Source organism: Pithys albifrons, chromosome 2 (assembly GCF_047495875.1).
Source record: "Pithys albifrons albifrons isolate INPA30051 chromosome 2, PitAlb_v1, whole genome shotgun sequence".
NCBI lineage: Eukaryota > Metazoa > Chordata > Aves > Passeriformes > Thamnophilidae > Pithys > Pithys albifrons.
The window spans coordinates 22,645,811-22,673,197 of record NC_092459.1 but is presented as its reverse complement, the minus strand read 5'-3'; the positions used below and the strand labels follow the sequence as shown (position 1 = coordinate 22,673,197).

At 38.7% G+C, this 27,387-nt stretch overlaps 1 protein-coding gene across 5 annotated transcripts in view; it reads right to left on the bottom strand.

Moving 5' to 3' along the window:
- The window catches only part of FAM83B (family with sequence similarity 83 member B), a 47,479-nt gene extending 31,234 nt beyond the window's left edge, over positions 1–16,245 (bottom strand). The window contains exons 1-3 of one of the 5 annotated variants that reach the window (XM_071548485.1): positions 16,064–16,245; positions 15,113–15,273; positions 10,769–11,272 (exon numbers count right to left, since the gene is read on the bottom strand). In XM_071548485.1, the coding sequence (XP_071404586.1) occupies positions 10,769–11,212 (444 nt within the window). In that variant the 5' untranslated portion in view covers positions 11,213–11,272; positions 15,113–15,273; positions 16,064–16,245. Of the gene's footprint in view, positions 1–10,768; positions 11,273–11,686; positions 11,774–15,112; positions 15,274–16,063 lie in introns of those variants that run through there. The other 4 variants (XM_071548484.1, XM_071548489.1, XM_071548486.1 and 1 more) reach the window with 4 other exon arrangements.
- Positions 16,246–27,387: the final 11,142 nt, after the last annotated feature.

Sequence of the window (27,387 nt, the reverse complement as noted above, 5' to 3'; positions counted from 1 at the left end):
TTACATACTTCAGAAATTAGTTATTGTGCCTTTTCTAATTATCTGTATTTTTATGGACAGTCTATTATCTTAAAAATAGACAGATGGGTTATTAAGTAGACAGTAACACATTAAACTGAAATGCTTTCTTCTTTTACTTTGAATATCAAAGGACTACTTTGTATTATTAAATGTAATTAATAAACTACTGAGATAGTAAGAGCAATCTCTCTCCATAGAATTTAGCAGATTATGAAATTCTGATCCCTAGAATTTTTTGAAACACCACTAAGAAAAATCAAAATAGCTATGCCTATCTGTGTACACACCATTGTGTATCATCATCAAGTCATAACTGTCCATGAAACTATTTCTCAAGGTGATTGTTTTGTTTTAATTTAAGAATATGGAGTATTTAAAAAATAAAATGCACAAAATATTTTGGACAGTTCTATCTCAACAACTAAGTTTCAGATCTTCACTATTTAATGTTTTTGATTTTTCTTATTTGCATGCCAGCATGCATGAAAAATGCATGAAAAATGCATGTGTGCTTTCAATATATATTTTTACTTTCATTCTTGCATTTCTTTTGAAGGGAAGAGCCTATCTTCTATACCATTCATGTGCATCCATTCCTTTGTGTTAGGCTTCTGCAGGACATGGGCCTGACTGCAGGGATCAGTAAAGGAGGACTGAGGAATGGAACTGCATCTGGGGAAGAGAAAACCTTCCACTGGTTTCAGTGCTTTGCTTGGGTTTCAAATACTCAGTTATTCAACACGGTTTTTATTTAGAATAAAAAAATGACAGCAGTCTGTTTAGACTATTTTTTTTAGTTGCTCACAGTGGATGCAATCAACTGATGATGAAGTTCATTTTGTACTACAAGTGTACTGTGGCACAATTTAAGAGAAAGAGATTAATTAAACATTTAAAATCATATTCTTAATGATACATGGTCATATCCCTAGGCATCAATCCTGCAAACACATATGTATGTTAAGTTAATGGAACCTCTCATGTACACAAATTAAAGTACTTAAATCCTCTCAGGATTAGGGATCTAATTTTGCTTGAAGAAGAAAAAAAAGTGCCTTCTTTGAGCAGATATTATATTTTTGTCTTTGCCCTTTACTAAATATCCCCCCAAAAAATTCTTTTCAAGTTTCAAGACTTATTATTTGATAAAATGAGATGAAAAATTGTGCATAGAAGTCATTGTTGTAATTAAATAGCTTAATATCATTTCTGATACACAGATGCTTGATCTTTAAACTTCATAATTGTTGCCAAAAATATCAATAAGACAGTCCTATTCAGAAAATACACTTCTCCTAATATTTAAGCTGTTAGATGTACAATTTATAAGAGAAATCAGAAACCTAGCAATAAAACTAAGTGATTTGACTAGCAATTCAAAAGCATTGCTGTGTTTCTAACACCATGATGGTGTTTCACAAGTTCTTACTGGGAGTGACAGAGGATGGGAAAAAGACACACAGTGCTGCAAGCACTGGCTTCAGGTGTGCTGACTGTCACCCTCCAAGGCAGCCACATTTCTTTATCAACCTAAGAGGGAGATCACATTCCCAGATGTCACATCTGGAACTGCATTCCAGAAAGATGCCAGAAGTGTCTGGAGCAGGCAGCAAACACTCCAATCTGTCTGAGGTGCACAATGAAAGGAGAAAGGACAGAGGAGATAGAGCTGGAGTGGAGGGGCAAAAAGGGAGGGGAAGGTAAAAGGAACTACAAACAAAAATGTACAGATTTCCTATCGTACTGTAAGTATGGTCACCTCCGTATGCACAATTTTCGTGCCTTACTTCTATCCCTTGGACACAGATTCTCATGGAGTTACTTCTGACTGATGCACACCACCACAGAGTAGAGTTTGGCTGATGTGAACATTGGTTCATCTTTGTATGTCTTAAGCTGTCCCCTTTTCTCAAGAAGAAGATCTAAACGGGGTTTAGTCACCACCCTGATTTCTAATGGTAATCAACTGAAAGAACTAGCAGAGATCCCTGTTCCTCCTTCCCTAACACCCAAGGACAGCACACCTCTTCCTTCCTTTTTATTTCTTCAAAAAGTACTTGGAGTCCACTTTTCCCAAATCTTGGTTAGTGAAGCCTGGCCATGATGATGACTTAGAGTCCCAGCTTTGCAAGGCTTTGACACTTACACAGTCTAACTTCAAGTCAAAGTACTGAGCCTTTACTTGCGACAGAAATCATGTAATGTGAGATTGCAATCTTGTAGCACAGCAATTCAGATCCGGACTGCACTTTCATCATTAAAATTATGCATAAGAAATCAAATCATCTGACTAATTACATTTCTGGTGCAAGTGGCTTACTGACAGGCAGTAAGTCTAGAATTCATTAACAGAATAGATGATGATATTACTGCAATCATGTTGTGCATCATAAAATCTATTATAAAATATAATGATATTACTGGTCCTCATGTAATACTAAAACATGAAATAGGGAGATAGCAAATAGATAAATAGAAGAATCAGTCATAATTCCCAGCTTCATCTCTATGCTTAGTTTTCCCATTTCAAAACCATATCCTTTGTGCAAAATAATACAGTTTTTGTTAACATTTTAAACTTTCTGTAGACTTGTAAGAGTACATACTATTTTAAGAGGTAGATCTGTAGATGGTTATATTTTTAGGCCCATCCTTAGCAAAGTCAGGTTAGTGATCTCTATCAAACACACACGCTGCCGCATACACCTGCCTATTATTTAAAAGAAACCCACACTCTTGACAGTGACTTTTCAGACAATTATTGCATGCCAGTGCTAATCCACCATTAGTCAGTGCCAAGAAATTATCAGAAGACAGTTTATTAATGTGCTTTGTCATGCTAGATGGAGAGCTTGTTGCTTTGACAAGTGGTATCTCCCTGGCATTTGAGGCAAATCAGATTTGCTGGCTTAACACTGTCACTTCTGTTTTCTGCCTTTGTTATCTCTGATCAGAAGGCACAGCTCACTTAGCAGGGAATTCTGAACAGCTAAAAGAGCTTAGTCCCTTAGTGGGCATTTTCTGAGAAAGGTCCCACTGAGAATCATACTTTTTTTCTGTGCTGGTTATTTCATCTCATCCTCATTATTTCTAGCTTATCGAGTATCAAAAGCCTAGCAGAAAAACTAACTACAATACTTTCTGTGAACTGATGCTACTCAGATTCACCTGAATTCAAAGGCGATGTCCAGTGCTTTACCTAGTACTTAAGTCATAAAGGAAGTTTATTGAGATTAAGTGCACCCTGCTTGGCAGAGTATCTGCAGCTCCAGGAAACAGCACGAAAATAAGGCTATTATATCTGCCATTTGAACAGAGAGCACACCTACTTGGCTACCTGAATACACAACCCTGCACTGCTCTTTGAGCCTGACTGCTAGTGGATGAAGCAGATATTAAAGTTTTCTTTTCATCTCTAAGAGAAACAGTGCATAACTCCTCATATTATCCTATCACCTGGCTTCATCTCTGACAGCAGGATCCCTGGCAGAAGTGAAAACGCCTGAGGAGATCTGGTTTGCTGCAGTTAGCAAAAATCCCTGGATAAGACGCACCACACAAGTTCTCTGAAGGCAGCTTTATGCCCATGTGCCTTGTTGAGGAGAGCAGGGGTCACCATGGATCCTGTTTTTGAGGAATCTGTTCTGGTTCTCTCACATCTTACACCTTCTGGGAAGTCAGTGCAAACATTCCAGACCTAGAGACAGAACTGGTTAAAATAATCTGCTCCTAGATAGGGTATGAGAACACCCTGTGTCTGTCTTTAATTACACTCTCCTTATCTTAAGATAACAAAAGAATTTATGCTTTTACAAATATTTTTGAAAAGTAAGCTCTAAATAGCTACGGTTTCCAACTGTTTCAGAGAAGTATTTATGTTCCTCAGAAACTAGAAATTAACTTTAAATGCACAACTGTGATTTTTATTATCAATCAACACCACAGAAGCAAGAAAATAAAAACAGGCCCCTACTTGCTCTGAGCACTGTTTGCTAATGTGTAATATTCTTAGGCTTTTGGTTTATACCTGTGGGTTGTTTTTTCATTTTTTTTGAATCACAATTTATATTCATTTAATACTCGGTGTGGCTCAGTATTCTCATCTGTGAAACTGCACACACTTTGGTCATGTTCTTTGCTGGCTAAGTATATAAAATCTAAATCTACTGTTTATATTGTAGTAGTTATATGTCTGTACTGGCTGGTACCAATGAGGAAGACTAAGATGCCAGTAACCTGTATGATTTACACACATGAACTGAAACATGATGATGTTTACAGCTTCAGAAAATAAACACCCAAGATACAAGAAAAAATGATAAACAAAGGCAAGAAAAGCAGAAATGGCTAGTTTGATTGCTTCCACTTCCTTATAATGCAAATAACACTACTAAAAATTCAATTGGCTTACTGATAAGTTGTCTTGGGTTGAGCTGGCTCAACCCAAGACATAAGTGGACTGTAAACTGAAAAATTGTTAACTGTTGATCAAGCAAACCATGGCCAGATCTTGCAATTATTTATTTTGAACAGCTCTATTGAAGTGAGTAATTTTATGGATGTCTGCAGATCTTACTGTAAAGTCACAAGCTCAGCACCAGTTACACCCTGTTACTGTTGTGACTGCCACTGCTTCCTCCCTACCAAAGGTAAATTACAGCAGGATTTCAAAGAGCAAAAGTCCTCTAAGGTCTCATGTATGCTGACAGCATTTTTAAAAATGTGGACTTTAACTTCTACTGTAATTTTATTGTATCTTCATTAGAAAATAGTTATAGACATACTTCATCAACAGGCCAAAAGCAAAGGTGATTGTACTGCTGTATCTGGCAATAGTTGCACTTCTTTTAGAGAGGTAAATAATAAAGTGCACTTTGACCCCTCTGTCATCTGTATTGGAATACTTGTCGTATTCCTCAGGGAAAATAATGCATCATTAAGCAAATTGTTCTGAAATAAGTATAAGTAAAGTAGATACTTGTAGTGAGATCCAATATATAAGGCAACATATTAGATGCAACTCATGGGCATTCAATCCCACTTCCAAATGGAAGAATGGGAAATTTTTAACTTTTTTGTTTTGCTCCACGTCCGAACTTCTCCACTTTCTATGTAGTTTCTGTCATACTGTTTTACAAATACTACTGTAGTATTGCAGGTGTCTGCACACCAACCTATGTTCTTTTAAAATTCTACCACAGAGAGTAAAATATTTTAATATCCCAATTCTGATATCTAACAAAAATTCAAAGGTTAAAATCACCAAAAATGTGCATCACTGGCTATGTTGGAAAGTTATCACAAGATCAAAAGCTATGCAAAAACTCCAAGAGATGAAAAAAAGCTTATGGCAATATGAACGTGAAGTGATTAAGCCCACAGTTCTTCAGGCAAGATTGTTTCCTGGCTGGAAAAAAAAATAAAACAACAGAGATATCTTCAAGACAGGAATTCAAATAAACAAAAGTAGCACTTAAACATTATCATGTTTTTTTTGACAACCAAGAAAAAGAGTGGGGCAAAGAGCAAGGCATGTGTCCTCTTCCAACACATGGCATGTAGTCTGTGATTAGAAGAGCTTGGGCATTATTTCACTTTCTCAAATAAATCTATCAAGAACTAAAAGTCGTGTTTCCCCTGGCAACCATACACATGGCTGCCATGCTGGTTTTCAGCTATCAAGAAGTCATTTAACAGAAGTTGAGTGGAAGTGAATGATGAATTCACCCTTCAGCAGAGCAGCTGAACCAAAAGGCACCTGCTGAAATCCTTGTGGGGCAGAATATTTTCACAGGGAAAATGTTGCCTGTAAGTCTTTGCTGGAAACTGAGTATTTCTCTGTTACTCTCAGTTTAAAAACTGATATCCACTGATTATCAAACCCTTTACAGATAACATAAAAAACATCTGAGTGGAACAACTACTGCATTTACCTATTCTCTCTCCCTGAATTCAGCAGATTGCTCTGGCTTTTATGAACAACAAAGCACAGCCCCTCTCTTCTGCTTGGACTGATGCCATTAATGAGCTAAGACAAGCATTGCCACAAGCACAATTCATTATCATTGTTCCAGTCTGTGTTCCAATTATATTTAAAATAGTTGGCAAAGAGTATTGTTGAGAGAGTAATATAAGGTTGCTCAACAGACCCATATTCTACAAGTTTCCTTCTGTACAGAAACATCACTTTTCATATAAAGATGTAAAGAATTTGATTTTATTTCATACTAGACTGCAGCAAGTACTAGACTATTTCTGTATTATACACATGACCAAATGAGATTGAGTGAATAACAGTGAATTATTGTGAATAATTAATTAATAATGAATAATAGCGAATAGCGAATATTTTTTCTGTGACACACAACCTCTCACTCTTGCCTGAAACAACATAAAATAAAATTAAAAAATCCAAAACTTTAAACTAAAAATATATTTTCCTTCATATATATTTGTAAAGTGAATCTACTATTTCTGTTTATTTAACTAGGTCCACTGCTTTAGAAAACAACACAAGCATTGCATTTTGTACATAACTCCCTCTCACAAGAATTCAAAGGAAGTCCTTTTTTTCTTACTAAGTGCTTTTCTACAGTGTGTCCAGCAAGACTAGTAACAAGTTACACGTGTTTACAATGTGTAACTTAATTCTTTCTGAAGGGTCCCAGTTTTGCAAACTTTTCTCACAATAAAAATCCCAATCATGAGTAAGTCAGCAAAAACAACTACCTTTTTATTTTTCCAAAATGGTAACAAAATAACCATCCAAATTTTTATTTAAGCTTCTAAGCAATTATAGTTTTTTAAAAAGTCTCAAAACTATCACTGACTTTATGAACCCAGGCTTAAGACTGCTAGTCTATTTGAATAAAATAAAATCAGTAAAAAGTATTACATATTATGGTATAGCATGCAACTTCCTACAATTCATCATAAATCCCAAAAGTATGTCAGAAAAGTCTTTCAGTGTTTTCTGGATTGTGCTGCAAACCAGCAATCATTGAGTTATCTAAACAACATGGTTCTTTAAAAATAGGAAGAGCGGATTCTTATTTTGATATCAGTCTGAAAGACTCAGCTATGCATTCTCTCCAAAACTGTGTAGCAAATTCTCTGTGGTCGACAGAGCAATCCAGTTAATGAAGAGAGACACACACTGCCCAGAAGGACGCTTTGGCACTCTGTCCTGTCCTTTCCCTGTCGTCTCACCCCATCAATCACACCCGAGAAGATAGTACAAGATGTTTCTTGCACATATGTAGAAGCCTCATAACTGATAGTTTTGAGGCAACTCTTAGGAAAAGTCATACAGGGGGAGGACACTTCATTATTGAAGCCTCTGTATTACTTTATAGTAAGAGAAGGAAGTATCACATTAGCCTGACACAGATGAGCAATCATCGTGATATCATTTCCCAGATGAATAATCTTCTCAGAAAAAACTGCTAACATTATCAGTTGCTGTTCAGACAGCCCAGCCATGATGAATCAGGCTGTAGGAGCACCTTGAGCTTCAGAGAAGCCGGAAATCTGCCAATGATTAAAGGTAGAAGACTCCAAAACATAAGAGAAACAAGGCTACTGTCTTGTTTACAAAAGTTTGTCCATCATTACGTTCAGACAGACCTTGAAGGCCTTGTTCCTCACATCACATCAACACATGAAAAAGACTCGTGTCTCCCCAGCTGACACAGTCACACCAAACAGTCTTCTTGTATGAACACAGGTTATGTTGACAGAGGTGGGTGGTTGGCAAGCTGTATCATTTGGAGATGAGGTCTAGTTATACCAATTGTAAACCCATTTTGTTGACATCTTGGTTTGACCTAAGGCACTCTGCTAACATCTATCCCACAGAAGTGCTGTCATATAGGTGTCAACGTAATGCCATGCAATGTACAATATATTTTCCCTGCTCTCACGTTAAGTTCAGAAACATGTATCACAAGCATGCATCCATTTGTCTAGGATTTATCAGTATTGATCCTTTTCTGTAAGCAAAATTCCATTATTGTATCACCTGTACTTTACTATGAAGTTGATGTGCATAATTTTTATGCCAATTATATATTTAAGGAACACATGACAAGATTTTCTTACACCACTTTTTCATAGTTGCTGGTTTGAATCTACTGTGGCCTTACAAATGATTTTCCTCTTTAGCCAGGAAAAAAATCACTGTCAGCAAGCAAGTTGCTTAATGTTGTTTACAACATGTCTTCTTAAGGTCAAAATTAACATATGTAATAATCATTTTAAGGAGTGACACTGTGATGCATCAAGCATGAAAGAGGTCAAGGATAAGTCCACTAATAGTGTCATCCTTATATGTCTCTCAATATCCAAAAGAATCTAGGTTTTAATTGGCTCAGCCTCTTTCATGAATTTTTGGTTTCTACATAAAAATACATATCAAATGGCTTCCTTCATGGGCTCCATCACTGCAAAAACATTCTCTGTCTTGTCTTTGCAGGAGCTGGTTTTCTACTGCACTGAGTGTTCAGGTGGCCCAGGGAAACCAGTGCTTCAACTCGGGCACTCAGGTTTGTTGCTTAAAGTTTAAGTGGTATGATTATGCCCACCTCCAACAGCCTGTTTACTTTCACACACAGACTTGTTGAAATTGCATAGATTTAGCTCTAGAGTCATGTTGGTTTAACATGATTTCCTGATTTATTCTTTCTAGGTTTCTGTTTTCCATGTGCATTATTTTCCTATTTCCTTTGAATATTCTCATAGGACTACACATTTCCACTACTACATAACAACCTGTTTAATATAACTTCATTTTTATAAGTGGCTTAGGAGAAGTATGCTGGCCTGTTTATGAAGTGTTTGCCTATTGTAAGCATGTTTTAAATACCTTTACTTTCCTTAGTAAATACATTACCTTACTTAGAAATCCTTTTAACTTTTTATGCATCTGCAGACAGAAGAGACTGAACAACACTAAGTCTTTTAGATTTAATTGCTGCTCCCTGAAGCAACCAACCTATATCACTGTATCAAGTGTTATGGTTGTTGATGTTGAGGTTGTACTGATCAACTAAACAAACCTTTCAACAGTCAGATTTGACAGTGACACACACAAAACATCCTCTTTGTAAAGCTGAAGCACCACAAGCACATCAGGGAGCCAGTAAACTATGTGTTTAACCTTTTTGCAAAGCAAAGCAAGAATCACACCTAACTTTTTTCTACAGCTGCATTCAAAGGAGGCATACTCCTTAAAAAGTTATTACAAGTCAACACCACCTTTCTTTACAGACAGCTGTTTCAGGGACAGGACTGCATGCTGATGGGCACAAAAAGCATGACAACTAATGGGAAATGGTCTTTCTTTATGGCATTTCAAGACCTTGTTGGAAAACTGAACTAGTATTTGCAATAGAATTAACTGTGTTTTGTGGTTTTCCCTTACAGCGGATCTACTGGTAGGTCAGGAGCTGCCATTCAAAAGAGTATTTTGGGCAAGGCATGGTTAAGTCTCACTACATACTAAAAGAGAAAACACCAAATATCACTCTAAAATGGACAAGGAGGGAGAGAAGTAATTAATTCCTCCTTGAGCATACTGTCACTCTAAAGCATAAACTGAAGGATAAAAGGCCTAGTGATATCTCTATTACCACAACAAATCATATGTTTTATCTAGATGCGGGAAAGATATTTTAAAAAGACACTGTCCTTCCTTTCCCTGCCCTCTTCAGTCCATTTCTACTGCACACATTTACATATATATTTCAGCCACTGATGTGTTTACAGATGCATGTAAGCTAGAGCTCATCCTACAAATTTAAAGCTCATAGTCATGCAGAATACAATTTTATTTCACGGAGAAGAAGTGAGAGTGTGACGTACTTGCTAGGAATACTTCTGAAACCTTGTCATATCTGTTAGAGGTGATGTGACCCAGCGTCAAACAGATCTGCATGCTAATACAGCTTTTTGGTGGATTTTTTTCTAACTGACATGGTTTTAAATTTAAAAATTTAGAACTTAAAGGTTTCAAAATGTCACACTGAAAGCAAAAGGTTAGTACATACAGCAGCACCCTGACACTGAGTTGTTAGCCAGGTGTGCCACAGGAAACTCAAGTTACAAATGCCCCTAAGTGGAGACAAGTACATTTGGGGAAGTGTCTGCATTTCTAGTCATTAGTCAGAAATGAAGGTCAGGTACCCAAGGAAAACTATTTCCTTGTTGCCTAAGTCTAGTTTTGGTGGTTTTTTCTAGTTCTGAACTCTCTTTAAGTTCTGCAGGGACATGCAAAAATCACAAAACCTGAGACTCTCAGGGTACATAAGTCAAATGTACATCAACATGTTTTCTCCTAATAACTGTCTGCCATTCCAAACCAATGCATGTTCCCACTTATGCAAAAGAGAAACTTTAGTATATATCCTGAAAGTCATATAGAATAATATCTCTTGAGGTATATTCAACTGAGATCAAAGAAAAAGTGCACTGATTATCTAAAAATTTCTCAAGCACTGGTCAGCATTACAGTAAAATGGTAATTACTCATTATAAAGGTAATATTCATTAATCCCTCCAATTAACCCCTGATCCCTTTGAATTAAGGTTAATAACATTGGTGCATGATCTCAGTCTGTGAAAACCCTGCTGTCAGAATTGTAAGCAGCCAAATAATTTTCTCATGCCAGAAATAAAATAATAAAAGCTTGCAATAAAATAGCTGCTAGATTATTATTTCCACTTTTTTTCCACTACTTTTCATATTTACCTTTCTTGCATCTCGTATCATCTTCCGAATAGTTTCCTTTATAGTGTAAGGCTGTGCTCGAGGTGGATGAAAAAGCAGATCAATATTTGTGCCACCAGAAATTCCAGGCATGAGATAGGGCCAACCTAAGTCAAGATTTGGAGCTTCCACATCTGATTCAATTGGCCAGTAGGTTCCCGAGGAGGAGGTGTCATCAATGGCATGGTTAGAGGAATAAATTGTGTTTTGGGGAAGTTTGTGAACATTGTTCAAAATATAATCAATTTCCTCATCTGCTAGGAACTCTGAGTATCTCTCTTTGGAAAGAAATTCTTTGTAGGCGTCTAAACCTCCTTCAATCAAAGCATCAATAGCTATTCGGTACCATTCCTTGTAATGAGGTTCAATATAGTTGTCTGATCTGCATTCATCATGTAAGGAGGATAGCAAAGATGAAGTTTCCATTTTCACTTATATTTTGTATAATGTCTCTTAAAGTCCCATTCATGAACTGATTAAATGTACCTGCAAAGAGAAAAAAGTAAGAAAGCAATCAGAATATTTCTAGAGGTCTATGACAAACACAGATATTAACTAAAATACTTTTCTGGTAATGTTGCTGTTTTTCTAGCAATTTCCAAGAATTTAAAAATGTTTTGAAAAGGCTCAGGGACTAATATTTGCCAAATGAATGTTAAAGAGGTCAATAAAGAGCTTTTATGTAAGGCATAACAAAACACATAATCAAGGGATTTGATGTTCTTACATTACAAACTACACCAGAGCTCATAATACACTGAACATCTGTACCAGTTTCACCAATGCATACCCAATGTATGTTCCAATACACTATGGTAAGTTGTGTTTCAAAATCCTCTTTGTAACAACTAGCAGAGTAGTGTTCAAAAAAACACTTCAGAAACCAATTAAATTTCTTACTTTTTGATGTATTACCTTCACAGTCATGCATCTCTTTTCTTTAGCTTCTTTGAAACCACAGTTATTCGGGTCCTTCCCCTTACGTATCTGTTCTCCCATGCTGATCTAATCCATTTGCTGCTCCCAAGCAGGACCAGCCTACCTCATTTCAGTGAGTTATGAGGAACTCCAGAAAGATTTATCCTCCCACATCTGGGATCAAACTCTGAATCAGCAACTTGATGTCTAGTTTCCACCCTGCATATTCCTTCTGCCAAAATGAATAGCTGCTTTAATCTTCCTATTTTTTTTTCCCAAAACATTGATAATGTTTACTGCCTATGCTTTATAAATTTCATTTTTTTTAATTTCATTTAACAAGGGCTGAAAGGGTTCATTTGTGCTGTGACAATGTGGGATCAAGATAGAGGGAGAATAAATAGCTAATATTTCTTCGTAAATAGCTAATATTTCTTCGTTATTTCTTCGTTTGAGCAACCCTGTGGGACACCAGCAACTCCACCATTCACCTTATACCTAAACTGCACAGGATTTCTGCAATGGGCAAATAAGTAACAAAAAAAAGACCAAAAAAAAACCAAACAACAACAACAACCAAAAAAAAAACAAAACACCCCAAAACCAAACACCAAAACAGCAGGGGTGCGGGGTGGTGTTTCATGACACTGGCACCAGCATGGCCATGTAAAATACAAAGGTGATCCATGGTAGCAATGTTTCATCTTCCAGAACTAGGGCGTGAAGCTTCAGACAAAGACTGCAGAAGTAGGAAGAACACCGATCAAGGGCAGAAGAGTTAGAAAAAGCTTATACAGTGGATAGCTTGAAAAGTTAACATTGGGTTTCCCTACAAACCTAATTAAATAGTATAGTAGTGTAACAGTAAAGAATAGTCATATGGAGTTCTGATTTAATTTATTGGCATACAAATTTAACACAATTCCCTCTTCCCATCAAAACCTTTCAGATATTTTTGCAAAAGTATATTTGCTTTCCACTGTCTGCTGGGAACAATTTAAATCTTCCAGAAAGGAAACATAAATTAGCTATATTAACCTAAAGGAATGAAAATAAAGATCTCCATATCTACTGATACTTCAAAAACCAATTAAATGTTCAATTAAACCAAGATTTATAAGGAACTTGGGAAGTCTGAGGTTAAAAAAAAACCAAGAAAGAAAACTCCAGATCTGAGCCTGGCATCAGCATAGCATATGAAATAATTCCATTTGAATCCTGTCCCTCAGCCAAGTAGCAGGGTAGATCTTCCCAGATAGAACTGCTTTCGAGCCTAGGGGAAAGGAGTGTTCCTGGCTGCTTCCAGAGTAGCTCTTTGTGGTGAACTGGAAAGCAGCAAGCAAAAGGGATCTGACTGCTCTACCCCCAACTGAGAACTACATGTATTCCTGTGACACATACTCAGGACTTTGTTCTACACTGCTTTCACAGGTAGAAATGAAATGTTATAAAATAGGAGTGATACCATTTTGATTTGCATAGATGCAGGTCCAGCCTGCGGTTTAAGGTGACAGAGAACTGTGCAAGGTGACAGAGAACTGAGCGCACATACAGGCAAGACCAACTGATTCAAAGGGTAAACTTTAAGAATACCATAAAATTAACAGTCACATCGGTGTTCCATGGAAGCCAATCATCTGGAACATGTTTTCAAGACATTTCAGATGAAGAATGAAGAACAAGCAAGAGTATAAAAAGGCAGTTACTCAGCTGAGTTGTTCTGAAGAGTCTGAACACTAATACAGGTAACTTTACTGATAATCCAATACAAGCCTCTTTAGGCCCTCCAGGACAAGTATCTTTCTAATCTATATAGGAAAACAGTCAATTGTGTTATGACATTTAAGAATAAATCTAATTTTACGAAGGCAAGTGAGAGATATTTCTAAAGTTCTTACTACTTCAGAATACATATATACTTCTGAAACAGACACTTTGCCAATGATTGCACATATACAGTCGAGAAAGATGCGTTTATTTCAAAAGCTTGTCTAAATCCATTTTCTTTTTCTCACTCTTTCCTTTGAAAATAATATATGGGAACAGGACTACACTTACTATGTATGATTATGCAATATTAAATATTGAATATTATGAACAAATAAAAGGAAAAAAATGGTTGCATGTGTGTTCTGGCTCATCTACATTTCTTTTATTTGGTTTGGTTCTTTGATTTGTTTTTCATCATAGTACAGTATATTGCTTGACTTTTCCTCAAAAATAATTAATGGATTGATTAATTAATTAATTGTGGAATAAGTGAAATATTAGCAACTTATGCTCAGACTTATGCTGAAAGCAGGGTATAAATATATGTATTCTTGGAGAGCTGAGACTTCTAGGGAAGCATCTTCCAAACAAGAATAATCATTTTACAGTGAACATCTTTGAAGTTGATGTTTGATTTACAAGTGATGTTTACAAAAGTAGTTTAAAGCAGTGCACATTTATTTAAGAAAGTAAATGTAAAATTTGCCAGCATGGAAATAAATCACACAACACTTGAGACAAATGAAAAAATTTTAATCCTGTTTTTTGAAATTAAGGAAATCAGCATGAGACACATTCGTATGAAACAAAAAAACCCTCCCAGATAAAAATAATGGCTTGAGGTATACTTGACAAAAGCTCTGAATGTCTTGACACAGGTATTTTCCTTCTTATAAGGTAAGAGCTACTTGGTAGAAACTCCCTATGAAACCATATAACTTTGGATAGAGAGGAAGAGGTTTAGACAAAATTCATAAAAAAACTTTTTGGTGTCCTCTTCAATCATGTACTATGATTTCTGTATAATAAACTTGATCCTTCAAGAGTCCTCCTCCGGTCAACAATTATATTAACAAGGTTGTACAGAATAAGACCCACCTCTGGAGACTTACAGATCTTTATCAGATTTCACATACGTGATTACAAATTTTACCACCACTGGGAAAGTTGTTCTTCATCCTCTGAGAAACAGCCTTGGCCGCTAATCCCAGCCCAGTGTAGCAGTCATTTTCTCTGCTTGGACACAGGGAATCAGTCACTTAAAACTTTTTTAGTAAGTGCCATTAATAGTCTTAAATTGAATTTAAACTTCAATGCAGATACTAAAACTGAAACTTTTGCTGAAGAACACAAATTCTGAATCCTGCACTGATGTGATCATCTAGTCCTTCTATTAACAGTGTATTTGGACTTTTCTAATGCCTGTATCAGGAACCCAGCAAGAAAAGACCTTTTCCTTTGAAAAGGAAGTAAATGTGCCTTTTTGTAGAAAGATATGCACATTCGTCACAAAAGCAGCAGATAAAGAAAATTATGAACTATTCTACAGGGGTTCCAGGATTACAGTCCTCCAAGCTAGTGCTAAAGACAAGGAACTCTGCGGCCCTACTAATATTCCCAGGATTTGAAAAAAATTACCTATTCAGCAGTTTTGGGGAGCAGCTCTAACCTCAGGCTTGTACAGCCGGTCCTTGGCAAGGTTCTGGCCATGGTGTTCTCCTCGGGATGTCCTTATCTCTTTTTCAATGGAACTGTCATTGCTTTGACAATTTCTGCATAAAGTTTCAACATTACCATCCCTGTCAAAGGAAATTTAAATCTCAGGAACAGCTTGTTGCAAGTCCCTCTTCTCAGGTATGGTTCCTGGGGCATCCACCTGAGTACCTCCGGACTGTGGCTCTGTCTAAGAGCCTCGCCACAGCTTAAGGGCCTGGCATGACCAGTCTTTAACAGACCAAACAGGCGTTTTACAACAGCTGCCTTCCACCAACCTTTCTATTAAAGAATTGTATCAAGAATAAATAATAATTACCTACATTAAGCAGTGACAGGCAATTATTTCATTATTAATGAAATTACAGTATTTTCCATGGAGACAAAGGACATCAAATCCAAGTGAAAAACAACACCGCAAGCGTTCCTAATGCTTTTCCTTTTTCCTCTTTCCCTTTCCCTTCCTCTTTCTTTTTCTTTTTTCCTTCAACCAGAAAGTTAACTTTCTCGTTGACACAGCCGGCGCTGGGCTGGGAGGCACCGCACGTGTGCCGCCCCGGTGCGGCCGCTCGGGGGCCGCTTGCGCAAGGCGCCCACGGGAGGGATCGCGGCGTGGGAGCCGCGGAAGCCGCGCCCGCTGCCGCCCACCCCGCCCAGCCCCTCGCCCGCCGCCGCCCGGCGCCCCCGGCACCGGAGCCAAAACGCTGCCCCCGCCTCCGCCTCCACGTCGCGACCCCCAGGACCGCGTTTCAGAGCCCCTCGGCGCCGAGCGGAATGTTGGCGGGGCGGAGGCTGCCCCGCCGCCGCTGCCCCTGCCAGTCCCGTCCCGTCCCGTCCCGTCCCGTCCCGAGCGAGACTAAAGGTAGAGCCACTTACTGCGCCGGTGCCCCACGGAGGGCTCTTGCCTCCGGAGCGGCTCGACCCGTCTGCTGGATCACGGCGGCGGCGAGTCACGGCGGCGCAGGGCTCATCGCAGGTACTTCCCGTCGCTCTCAGGCGCGGTGGGTGTGGAAACCAGTTACAACATGTCAGGACGGTGTCGCACCAAACCCGCTGCCGCGGGAGCGAAGCAAAGGCTTGTCTGAACTGGGGAAGCCCAGCCCTCCCGAGCGGGAGCGAAGGGCAGCGCCTTCCCAGGGACTTGGCGGACCCCCGCCCCAGCCCATCCCAGCCCATCCCTGCCCTGCCCTGCCCTTCGGGCCGGCCGGCAGGCACAGGGGCGGCCCGAGCCGCGGCATCGGCAGCCCCGCGGCGGCCCCGGGAGCGGTTGTGAGTGTGCGTGGGAGATTAAACTCAAAGCAAACGTTGGCTTCAAGAAAAAATAAACCCGTCGGCCTCGAGTCACGGTTTCCAGGTTAACTCTGGTGGAGCAAGTCAAGGCAAGGGAACGATACCCGTCTGAGACCTTCAAACTAGGCTACGTGGACGAGCCCCCTTTCCGTGGCTTAATTGCTTTTAAAGGCTCTTCTTTTGCTCTTGGTGTCTCAGGTGAGAAGCAAACCTGAAGGCAGAGCCGCCCATCCTGGCTGCGGTGCTGCCGGGGCCTTCCTGCAACCACTGTTGTTCTTACCTGCCTGCAGGCTGGGCATGCCAGAGTGGCAGTCCCATCTCTTGAAAGGTTTCACAGCCTCCTCTGAAAGGCTGTTCCAAAACATGAGCATCTTTTTAACAGGATCTTGCAACCACCAACACATCACATGTGCACAAGCACACTGAGGGGTTTTTCTCATTTTAAATTAGTGGCAGTAGGTAGAAAACTTTTTATAGACTTTGTCCATATCTACTCTGTGGTGCATAACTGCAGCCTTTTTCTTGAGCCATTTAAGACAATGCAGTGTAACCCTGAAACTTATGCTTTATCAGCATCAAGAGCCACTCTGGCTTTAAGCACAAACCTTTCTGCCTAATAGTAAGTGTGGGTTCCTGAAGGTAAGCATAGTTCTACTGTGATTTTTTTGATGGTGTTCTCTGAGAAGAAAAAAAAGGTAAAAGAATGCAATATGTGTACAATATATGTATATAAATGTGTAAGTCTGGTGGTCATAAGGGTGTGTCATTTTCTGTGCAGTTAATACAGGTAATGAAATGCACAAGAGGAAATAGCCAGTGACAATATACTCATGAACTATCCTTACTCATGGACTACAGACATAGGAGCGTCTGGACTAAATGATTACATTCTTCTCACACCCGAAAAGGAATTTCCCTGGTTTTGATGAAAAATACAGGGGGGAAATTGTTTTAGAAACAAACTTTTAAAATACACATAGAACGTAACAGTTATGTTAGTACACAGTACTTTTAATCCCATGAAAATATGCGGTCAGGAAGAAGAATGTGTTTCTGTGGAAACTTGTCCATAAAGAGGTGGGGCTATGTAAATTTTTAAAAGAGCATATCTATTTTCTAGAATTATTTCTGAAAGGGTTGGAAGGTAGATGAATGATCACAAAACCACCTTTGTCCTTGGCTGAATTGTTTGGACTTTTATCACATAAAATCTACAAGTATCACTGTGTCTTTCTTCTGGAGAAGTCAGTGGCTGAGTACCAGCTTAGCATAACCAAAAAGCTGTAATGAGATCAGTAATAGCTTTCTAAATAAGGAGATATGCATGAAAGAAAGGACCTAGGGTTTTTTCTACATTAGTATCTGTACAAGAAAAAGGGTTTTTTCTGTTCCTTTTTCAGTGCCCAGCTCAGTTGGAAACTGATCTAATACTGTGATATTAAGCAACATGCACACACACATCCAATACAAATGACCAATACAGTATAAATCAGTAACATTAGTATCAGTTATAATAAGGTTTTATTAAGGTTTTCTTATTACTGTTTTTACTACAGAGTCCAATGTACTCTCTAAATAGCCAGTACGTGATTATTTATCATGCCAACTTCAAAATTAACAGATAAAAAGAGTGCTGAAAAGCTATTAAGGAAACTTAAATGGTTCTTTATAAATACTGAGAAAACCTTTGCACAGACAGTAGAAAAATGGGATGACCAATGCTGTTGGAGATTCTTCCACACAGTTGAGATCTGCCTGAAGCCCATCAGTAGCTATACCAGACTAGACATTTCATAAATCCTAGCTTGGATAATGTGTTTTGGAAACCAACTATCCACAGTTAGCTGTCAAATAAAGAATATTTTTACCTGGCAGGTAGTAAAATTCTGGGTCTTGCAACCGCAGGAGTCAGTGGATACAGTAAGAGCAAGCTCAGTAAGCGCTAAAGCAAATTCTTAAACAATAGGTATAAAACTGCATTGTTAAAGGGTAAGGCAGGGATATGTGCTTCAGTGTGCTTACTCCTAGAGTTGTGGAACTGCAGCAGTTTGAGGGGAATGGACTGCAGAAACTGGCAGGGCTCTCGTTTGCCTAAACAGCCTTTCCATTTGTCTTTTGAAATGTAGCATTGGGCAAGACCAGTTGAAGCATCCTATTGGTTGGAATCATTTTACTGTAATCCTACTCATTCATGAAGCCTCAAAATGACAGAAAACGTTCTTATTGTAGACATAGCTTGTTCATGGAATAGAAGAATCAATATGTTTGATACTGCCATCTTGAGAATAATCATCTTAAGTGACCTGGGTACTCAGATAACAGTGCTGATGGATGATCATCTCTGTGACTTTCATCAGTTTCCAGTTCTTTTTTTAGTATTGACAGGTCATCTTGCCCTGTATGAGTCTAGCTGAATGCAAGCAGAAGATAGAAGTTTGTTATCACATATGCAATGACACCAGTCTAGAAGTTTATGATATGAATTATTATTAAGGATAAATATTTATATGAATTATATTTATATGAATTATATTTATATTCCTATTGCAAGCTTACTAAGATTTCATTTGGATTTACTGAAGGGAACATTGATTCGAAAGCAGTGAATGTTTATACAATTCATGACATCTATGAGCTGAGTTTTTATTAGATTTTAAACAGCTGAAGAAAGAGTACAATCCTGAAGATTCATAGTATTTAAAAATCAATGACCATCTAATCTAAAGCATAAGCACAAGGACTTCACACACTAATCTTAAAATTAGAGGAAATAAGAATATAAAAGGAACTGCACTGCATATGAATTTCAACAGGGGAAAGTGCTGGATTCTACACCTGGGATGAGGCAACACTAGATGTACAGAGACTGGGGAAGAAGATGATGGCAAGCAGTGCCACTGAAGTTGAATATGAGTCAGCAGTGCCCTGGCAGGCACCTGGTCAAGGGAGATGATTGTTCTGCTCTGTTCTGCTCTGCACTGGGGCACTTTGGGCACCACAATATAGGAAAGATATTGAGCTCTTAGAGAACATTTAAAGGATGGCAATAAAGATGGTGAAGGGCCTTGAGGGGAAGCCATATGAGGAGTGGCTGAGGACGCTTGGTCTGTTCATCCTGGAGAAGAGGAAGCTGAAGGGAGACCACATTGCATTCTACAACTTTCTCATGAGGGGAAGAGGAGGGGCAGGCACTGATTTCTTTGTGGTGACCAGTGACAGGACCCAAAGAAATGGCCTGAAGTTGTGTCAGGGAAGGTTTAGGTTGAATATTAGGAAAAGGTTCTTCACCCAGCAAGTGGTTGGGCACTGGAACAGGCTCCCCAGGGAAGTGGTCATGGCACCAAGCCTGATAGAGTTAAATAAGTGTCTGGATGATATTCTGAAGCACATGGTGTTACTCTTGGGGATGGTCCTTTGCAGTGCTGAGTTGGACTCAATGATCCTAGTGTCTCTCTTCCAACTCAGCACATTCTGTGATTGTGTCATTTGTACAAAGCTTGATGAGTACTGATACAAATCTGTGGGGTAATAGCCCTGATAAGGTCTTGATGAGTTGAGGGAAACGCCTCAGCCCCTTGGAGGGGTGTTCCCAGGACCATAGTCAGAGGACAAAAAGCTTTGAGACTGTTAAGATTAACAAAGGATGGAGTGTTGTAGAGATGACTGGCCCTCTTTTTCGATATCTTCTATGACTACAAAGGGAGCCTTTCAGACCTATGCCATCTATCACCCCCAAAGTATTGACTTTAGTCAGACAAACCACTTAAAGGAAAATAAAAGGTATAAAAGAAAATTGGACATAAGCCAAAACTGGGGAGAAATGCCATCGTCTCTGTGGGGGTAACTGCAAGCAGCTTGTCCTGTCTCCTCCCACCTCTTCGGACAATGTAGGGGTGAGAAAGTATGTGCTTTCTATACTTTATATTTCATATCTTATACTTTCTTACAAAGCTTATTACTTTTACATTCTATCTTATATCTTGTGCTTGCAGCTACTTTGATTCTTACTCTATAAGCACCTTTTTTACTAATTATGTTTTGCTGCTTTAATACTAATAACAGTAACTTGCCTTACACTTTGCAGCTTACTGGGTACTTTATATTAGTCGTGTTCCTTTGCAATGTGCAGTTCTTTTTCAACATGTGTGTTGATGAGAAGCAGCTCTCTTCTTTCCTTTTGCATTGTGTTACAGAGAAGGTGGTGTGCAAGCTATTTTATTGCCCTATGTTACTGAGGAGTTGTCTAAATAAGTGTTTTGGGTGGCTGTGTTTCTAGTTAGTAGTTTTCTGTTGCTAGTTTCTCTCTGTCTTGAGAGTGGGATGCACTGCTGTATTGAAACTTAAGTTTGGTATGCTTGTCTCTGTAAAATGTGTTTTGTGCTGGTTTCTTTTGGGGTCTTTTTTTATCAATTAAATACAATCTTGCAGCTAAACATTATCACCAGCAATGCAAACCCCACAATAATTGTCACATACTTGCGTTAATAAATGTTATTTCGGGAGCTGTTGTAGGGAAAGTTCTTTTCTTGCTATTTAAGCGGTCTCATAGAAGAGGTCAGAAACCCTTCCAACCTGTGTGCTGTCCATGTCGATAGGCAGTGTTGGATCCATAAGGCTCTGATTTTCTGGAGACGCTTATATAGCTATAAGTTCTTCCTGGCTTAAGTGTGATCTCATAGAAGAGGTCAGAAACCCTTCCAACCTGTGTGCTGTCCTTAGACAGGAAGTGTTGGGTGCATAAGGCTCTGATTGTCTGGAGTTGCTTATTGCTACTAAGTTCTCCCTGACTTAAGTGTGGTCCTCATAGGAAAGTAAAAAATCTTTCCAGCCTGTGTTATGTCCAGAGTTTGGCAGGCAGTGCTGGGTTCATAAAGCTTTGATTGTTCCGAGGATGCTTATAGCTAGTAACTTTATATTAATACAGGTGGGACTAGAAGTCTTTGCATTTCTGTCCTTCCTGTCCCCCCCCCCCCTTTCACATGACAAAACCCCACAACTTTCATAAAGTAGCAGCAAGAAAAATAAGACAGAAAAGTACAAATCAATATGGAAAAACAGGTGTCCTACTCTCAATACATGCTTTCCCAAATAAAGTAATCATAACCTACTTAATTTGTTATCCTCATTAAATCAAGGATACATTAATTTGGTCCTATTGATATAAAGGAAATACTTGGCATTGTCTAAGCACCTGTTAGTTTATCAATTACCTTCACATCTTCTATTAAGAATTGATCAGTAGTTGAAATACAAAGTATTAAAGTCAAGATTTTTTTACTTCAAGAGATGGTTCCTAACCCATATAAGGCGGTCTGGGTATATGGACTGTGTAGTATGTGGCAGAATTTTGTCCTAGGCCAGGTCTTGTGTCAAAACCTTGTGCAAGCCTATGGAAATTACTTCAAGATGTTCAACTGGAGAGAGCATTTGAATGTTTCCTAAAGGAATTTATGGGAAGTGATGATTGAAATTATTCAAAGCATCTTATTTTTCAGACACAAGTGACTAGGTAAAAGTCCACCAGTCTTTATTTTCTGCTCCCAATATAAATAGCTGAGAGATAGAGTAATAGATCAGAGTGAGAGGGATAATCAAAAGTTGATATCTGAGGCAGAATCATACAGACTGGGACTCTCCAGACTGGAATGGAGTTGGTAACTGAGGCTTCCTGGTGTGCTTTGTCACATGATGTGTAGCTCCAATGTACAACAGAGCTGAAGATACAGAAGGAAACTCCTCTGAGGTCCATTTTAATATGAAGACAATACCTCTCAGGAGGTTCTGAGACAAGAAGTTCCAAACCTATGGAGGCTGACAAAGCATCCTCTACCCCTATGCTTTGTTCCTCTCCCTTTCCTCTTTGCCACAAGTCTACATGTGCTGCTAGTCATTGAAAGGCAATTACAGGGCTATGGAGACCATTGTTCTGACTTTACACACTGCTCTTTTATTTCTTCAGAGCATGCTAAGGCCAATAGATAAAAAGGTTGCAGGAGCACACTTTTCTTACTTCAGATTAACTTCCTTCTCTATGTATCAGAGAGGTCTTGTTACAGGCTACTAGATACATGTATGTGCCCTCAAATGTGATTCCACCCTGCCATTGGGGAAGATGACTGAACAACTAGCAAAAGATTTTGTTGTTTTCTTCATGGCTTGTCAAGTTTTATAGTTACACACTTAGGTATCTTCAAGATTACCTAGAACCCTCATATTTTCAGAGGTCTTCTGAGATTTTGTGTCCTTGTGATTAAGACTCTCCGAATTTTTTTTTCCCAGGTGGTATCAATTTTGTTGTTGTAACTTCCAAGACACATTTTTCAGGGTGACTCTTGTAATTATTTTTACTTTCTGCACTTGTCCTTACCTTAACATTCACCTTTGACCTACTTTGGATATAGTACTCATTGTACTATTACTACTGCAAAGAGGTAATAATACAAAACTGACCAGAAAAATAATGCAAACATTTAAATGCATCTCTTTTTTCAGTTGGTTGGAACATTCTCTTATTTCTTATTATTCTCCTGCTGACTTTCCCAGGACACTAAAGTTTCCAGTGTATCTTCCTTACTGGATTTAGCCTGTTCTCCTCAATCACATCTTGTCAAAGGCTGGTGTACTGCTGGAGTTTGAATGACAGAATCTTAACCATGTATTTTGTGATCCAGAGCTTAAAGATGTAAAGATTAGGGATGGATATACTTGTGCCTTCAAGCCAGGCATACTTTGGCATAAAGCAGTGATCAATTATGAAAATTTTATACTAATATATTAAAAGGTAAACCTACAGAAATTATTTTAAAGTATAATTTTTTAATATTATAGAAAATAGTATATCCAATTTCTGTTGTGTATAAGTAAGAATCAGATTATTAAACCTAGCCTTACACTAGCTGGTCCAAGATTTTGAGTACATTAGTCTGCAGTTGACAGTAATGGAAAATAGCTCTTCCTGTTTAAGCTATTTCTCCTCAGTATAGATTCCATGAGGGGTGGTCCCGTGGTGTAAAGGAGAGCACTCTGGACTCTGAATCCCAACATCCTGAGTTCAAGTCTCAGTGGGGACCACCCCCAGGCAGTTCAATGCCTCCCTGCAATCCGATCCTGTCAGATCTCAGATGCTCAGCAGGGTCAGCCCCAGTTAGTACTACGTGCTGTAGACAGTCCCGAGGACTTCCCCGTCACTGTCCAAGCTCACTCAGCCATGGCAAATGGACCTTAGGACTTAAACGGTGGGGCCAGTTCTGTGCATGCTGTGCCTCACCTAAAAAATCCACTGCACAGGCTGGAAGGGCTCACCCACGTCGGGAGAGCCGAGCCCTTCCCAAATCTTCATTCATGAAGTTTGGCCATATGTATAGATTCCATGAATGTTCAGCTCCACGTAGGAAGGGAGAATACTTGTCCTATGGAATGGCAAGCTGTCTGCTGTTGTTTGATCTGAATGGTTTAATGAACTGCGTATTGGACTCCTGCCCTCAGCCATCACCAAGAACCCAAAACAAGTATTCTGGGTTATGTGGACTCTTGCTATATAGCCATAAAGGTCTTCTAGTCAGAAAGAGGATTCATAGCTCCTAGGTTGCTTCTGGCTGAGAAAAAAAGGTGAGTCCTGTAAATAAATGCATAGAAAGAAAAAAATTAAGTAGGGCTGAAGGGAACAAATTGTGTTTATTTTCAAAGCTGTAAACCACTTTGATAGGCCTGTGTTGGCACTTAGAAGGACACACTCTTGGCCTAGTATTCACCTCTCTGCTTGGAGCTGAGGTTGTCAAAAGGATGAAACGTCTTTGTCTCCTTCCAATCCCAGAAGTGCCTGAAGCTAGTTTTCTTCCTAGTACTGGTTACTTGGAGCCTTTAATGTTACCCCAGTGTTTGCTTGGGTGCTCGTGGTCCTCCTGAACTTTACAAAACCTAAGCCTGTCTTTCTTGTAACCTTTTTCTAATGCTAAAATTTGGGGAAGATTAAAGGCTTCACAGCACCTTTGAGAGGTCTCTGGCCCTCAACAATAATTGTGGTAGAAGGGAAAAGTAAACCAGAGAATAGCAGCCTATGTCTAATAATATAACCACACTGAGGTCTCAACTACAAAGTTATTTAATATTCCCAAGTATCAACATCGTAAGTCTGAATCAAGCTACTAGCAATGACTCTTGCTGTGAGTTTGTGGGAGGAAGGAGATACATTGTAATGACACTTAGGCAGTGCTCTCTGTGGCAATGAGACAACAAGATGCAACAATCACAAGTTGCAGCAAGAGCACTTCTAATTGGACACCAGGAAAATTTCTCACTGTGAGTGTGGTTAAGCACTGGGATGTGCTTTCCGGACAGCAAGTGGGATCCACCTCTGTGGACATTTTCAAAACATGACTGAACAAGGCCTTGGATATCCTCATTTAATTTTTAGGTTAAACTGGTGTGAAACAAGAGGTTGGATTAGGCAATTTCTATCAACCCTTTCAAACCTAGTTTTTCGGTGATACTATGATTCTGTCCTTATTTTCCTTCCTGAAACAGCAGTGACTCTGACAGGGCATATTCCATCCTTAGAATGGTAAAGTCCTTACCAGAGTTTTGCTAAAATGCAATTTTCCTTTATGTTTCTCTATTCTGTATTAGATTGTAATCCTCATTTTTTAACTGGAATTACCAAGTTATAATCAAAATTTTGGTTTTACAAGTTTGTTTTATATTATTGACACTTGCAAGCATGGTAGAAGTTACCTCTAGGAAACTGAGGAGGTTTGGCAATTCATATGAGAATTAGCTGAAAAATAGTGAAAAGTAGTAGACTGAGATTATGAAATAATGTTATTATCTGATTGTGTCTACTAATATTATCAATGTTGGAATGGATAACTTCTCTGATAGTTAAACTGGCTTTGGAGTTAAACCAGTAAGAATGATGGAGACCCTGCATTCCCAACACTGAAGTCTTAAGCTAGCTGTTGATGTCCTTAAGGTCTGTCATGAAATCCTGTTTTAAATAACTCAACACTTTGAGTCCTCTGTGGTATGTGATGGTTAATCTGAAATAATCAAGTTGTTGAACAGTACCTTGGCTAAAACATAATCATAAATTCAGATTTTTGTGGATTCTCTCCATTCCCTTCAGCTACCTGAAATGGAAAATTGTTAACCTGTGTAATGAAGGTCTAGAGGTGGATATGAGCTATCAGCTTAGGTTCACCAATTATGAGATGTCTTGTGCTTGCAATTAATTTTGACCTGACAAATACATTAACATTTAAGTGGCAATCTTAATCTGACTTGTGCTTAATTAGTAAATGAAAAAGGGTAGTTCAACTCAGGGCAAAAAAGACATAGATTAAGGAGTAATTGAGTAAAAATGGCTGGATTCTGAACATGGAAATTGGCAGTGTCTTTGCCAAGAATTAAACTTGTTTTTAAATGGAATCATTTATACAGAAAACAAACAAACAAACAAAAGTGTTTATAAGCTAGAAAATGTCCAAAGTTCAGTCATACTGAACTATAAGTACATGGCAAGCTAGAATTAGGCAGACTATCATACAAATGTTAGCTAGCAAAAATATCTTCTCCAAATAAAGTATATGCTGTCCTTTCATTTTTTTGTCACAGCATATGGAACTCCTGAATGAAGTAGCCAATATGATTTCAACTCTAACAAGGGGCTTTGATGACTAACAAGATTTTAGGCTCCTATGTTGAAAATTGCTTGTCAAATAAGCTCTTCTCAACTGTTATTTAAACTGTCTCCAGAGAGTCTTATTTTTCCATTTTAAAGCTCTAGGGTGCCTGTTGCTCTGTGCCTGTGTAGCCAAAAAACTTGGCACCTTCACACCTAACTCACAAGCCTGATCAACATCCAGAAGCTTGGAATTCCTCCTCTCACATGCCACATGATGCTCAGATCAAGAGGTTTTCAGGTACTTAGTTTCTCTGTTGGCTCTAATCCTCTCAACTACATTTCAGTTTTCTTTTACTGTGATTTTCAGTGAAATGAAAGACAATGCTCCCAATTTAATTTTTTCAATTAGTATTTATTCAGGACATTAGTAAACAGTGCAAATCTCATCAGTGGAGACTGGTGCATAGACTGCAGTGAGTAAGGAAGGCTTCCGGTGACCTCAGAAACATGAAAGGCTGGTGACCTTCTACACCATGAACCAGTATGTGACATGTCCACACCCACAGGAAGAGCAACAAATGCAAAGTTATTATGTATATCCTACTAGTAGGAAGCAATAAAAGAACAGTGGAGTTGGAAGACAAGTAAACAACAACACTTAGATTTTTGACCAATAACCTCCAAATTAGCAGTAACATCAGGAATTCAACTGATACATTATTCATGGCAGAAATAGTTTTTTCGTGAAGGAGGGTCATAAAGAATCATGTTCTGAGTTTGGAAAGCTACTGCTTATGTCAAGCAAAACAGAGGGAAAAAGAATGAATGAGAAATATCAATACAAGTAATTGCAGATGTGATAAAAATTATTCCTTGAGGGCTAGTTTATAAGCAAATAACTTAATTGCCTCCTGTGTAATCTCAGTTGTCCCCTTACCTGAGTGTGAACATACATACATCCTCTTTTAACATACCTTCTTAGAAGCGTAGTTTTCACTGTCAGTATTTTGCTCTTTTCCTTGTCATCCTTCACTTTCCTGATAAAGCTTGCTATTCCTGAGAAAAAAACCAGTTTCCTTCTCCTTTTTTTCTGTGGGTTTGTTCATTATTATTGCAAGATGATCCTGCATAGCCTAATAAAGTGCTAGCACCTCTAAAGTGCACAGCAGTAATGTGTAGTCACACTAAAGGTTTTGGTTTGAATACTTTGGCAAAATGCTAAATATAAAGCAAAAGGACAAAGGGTCCCTTCTTCCTCACCCCACTGAGAAAAGGGAGAAGGGAAAAAACC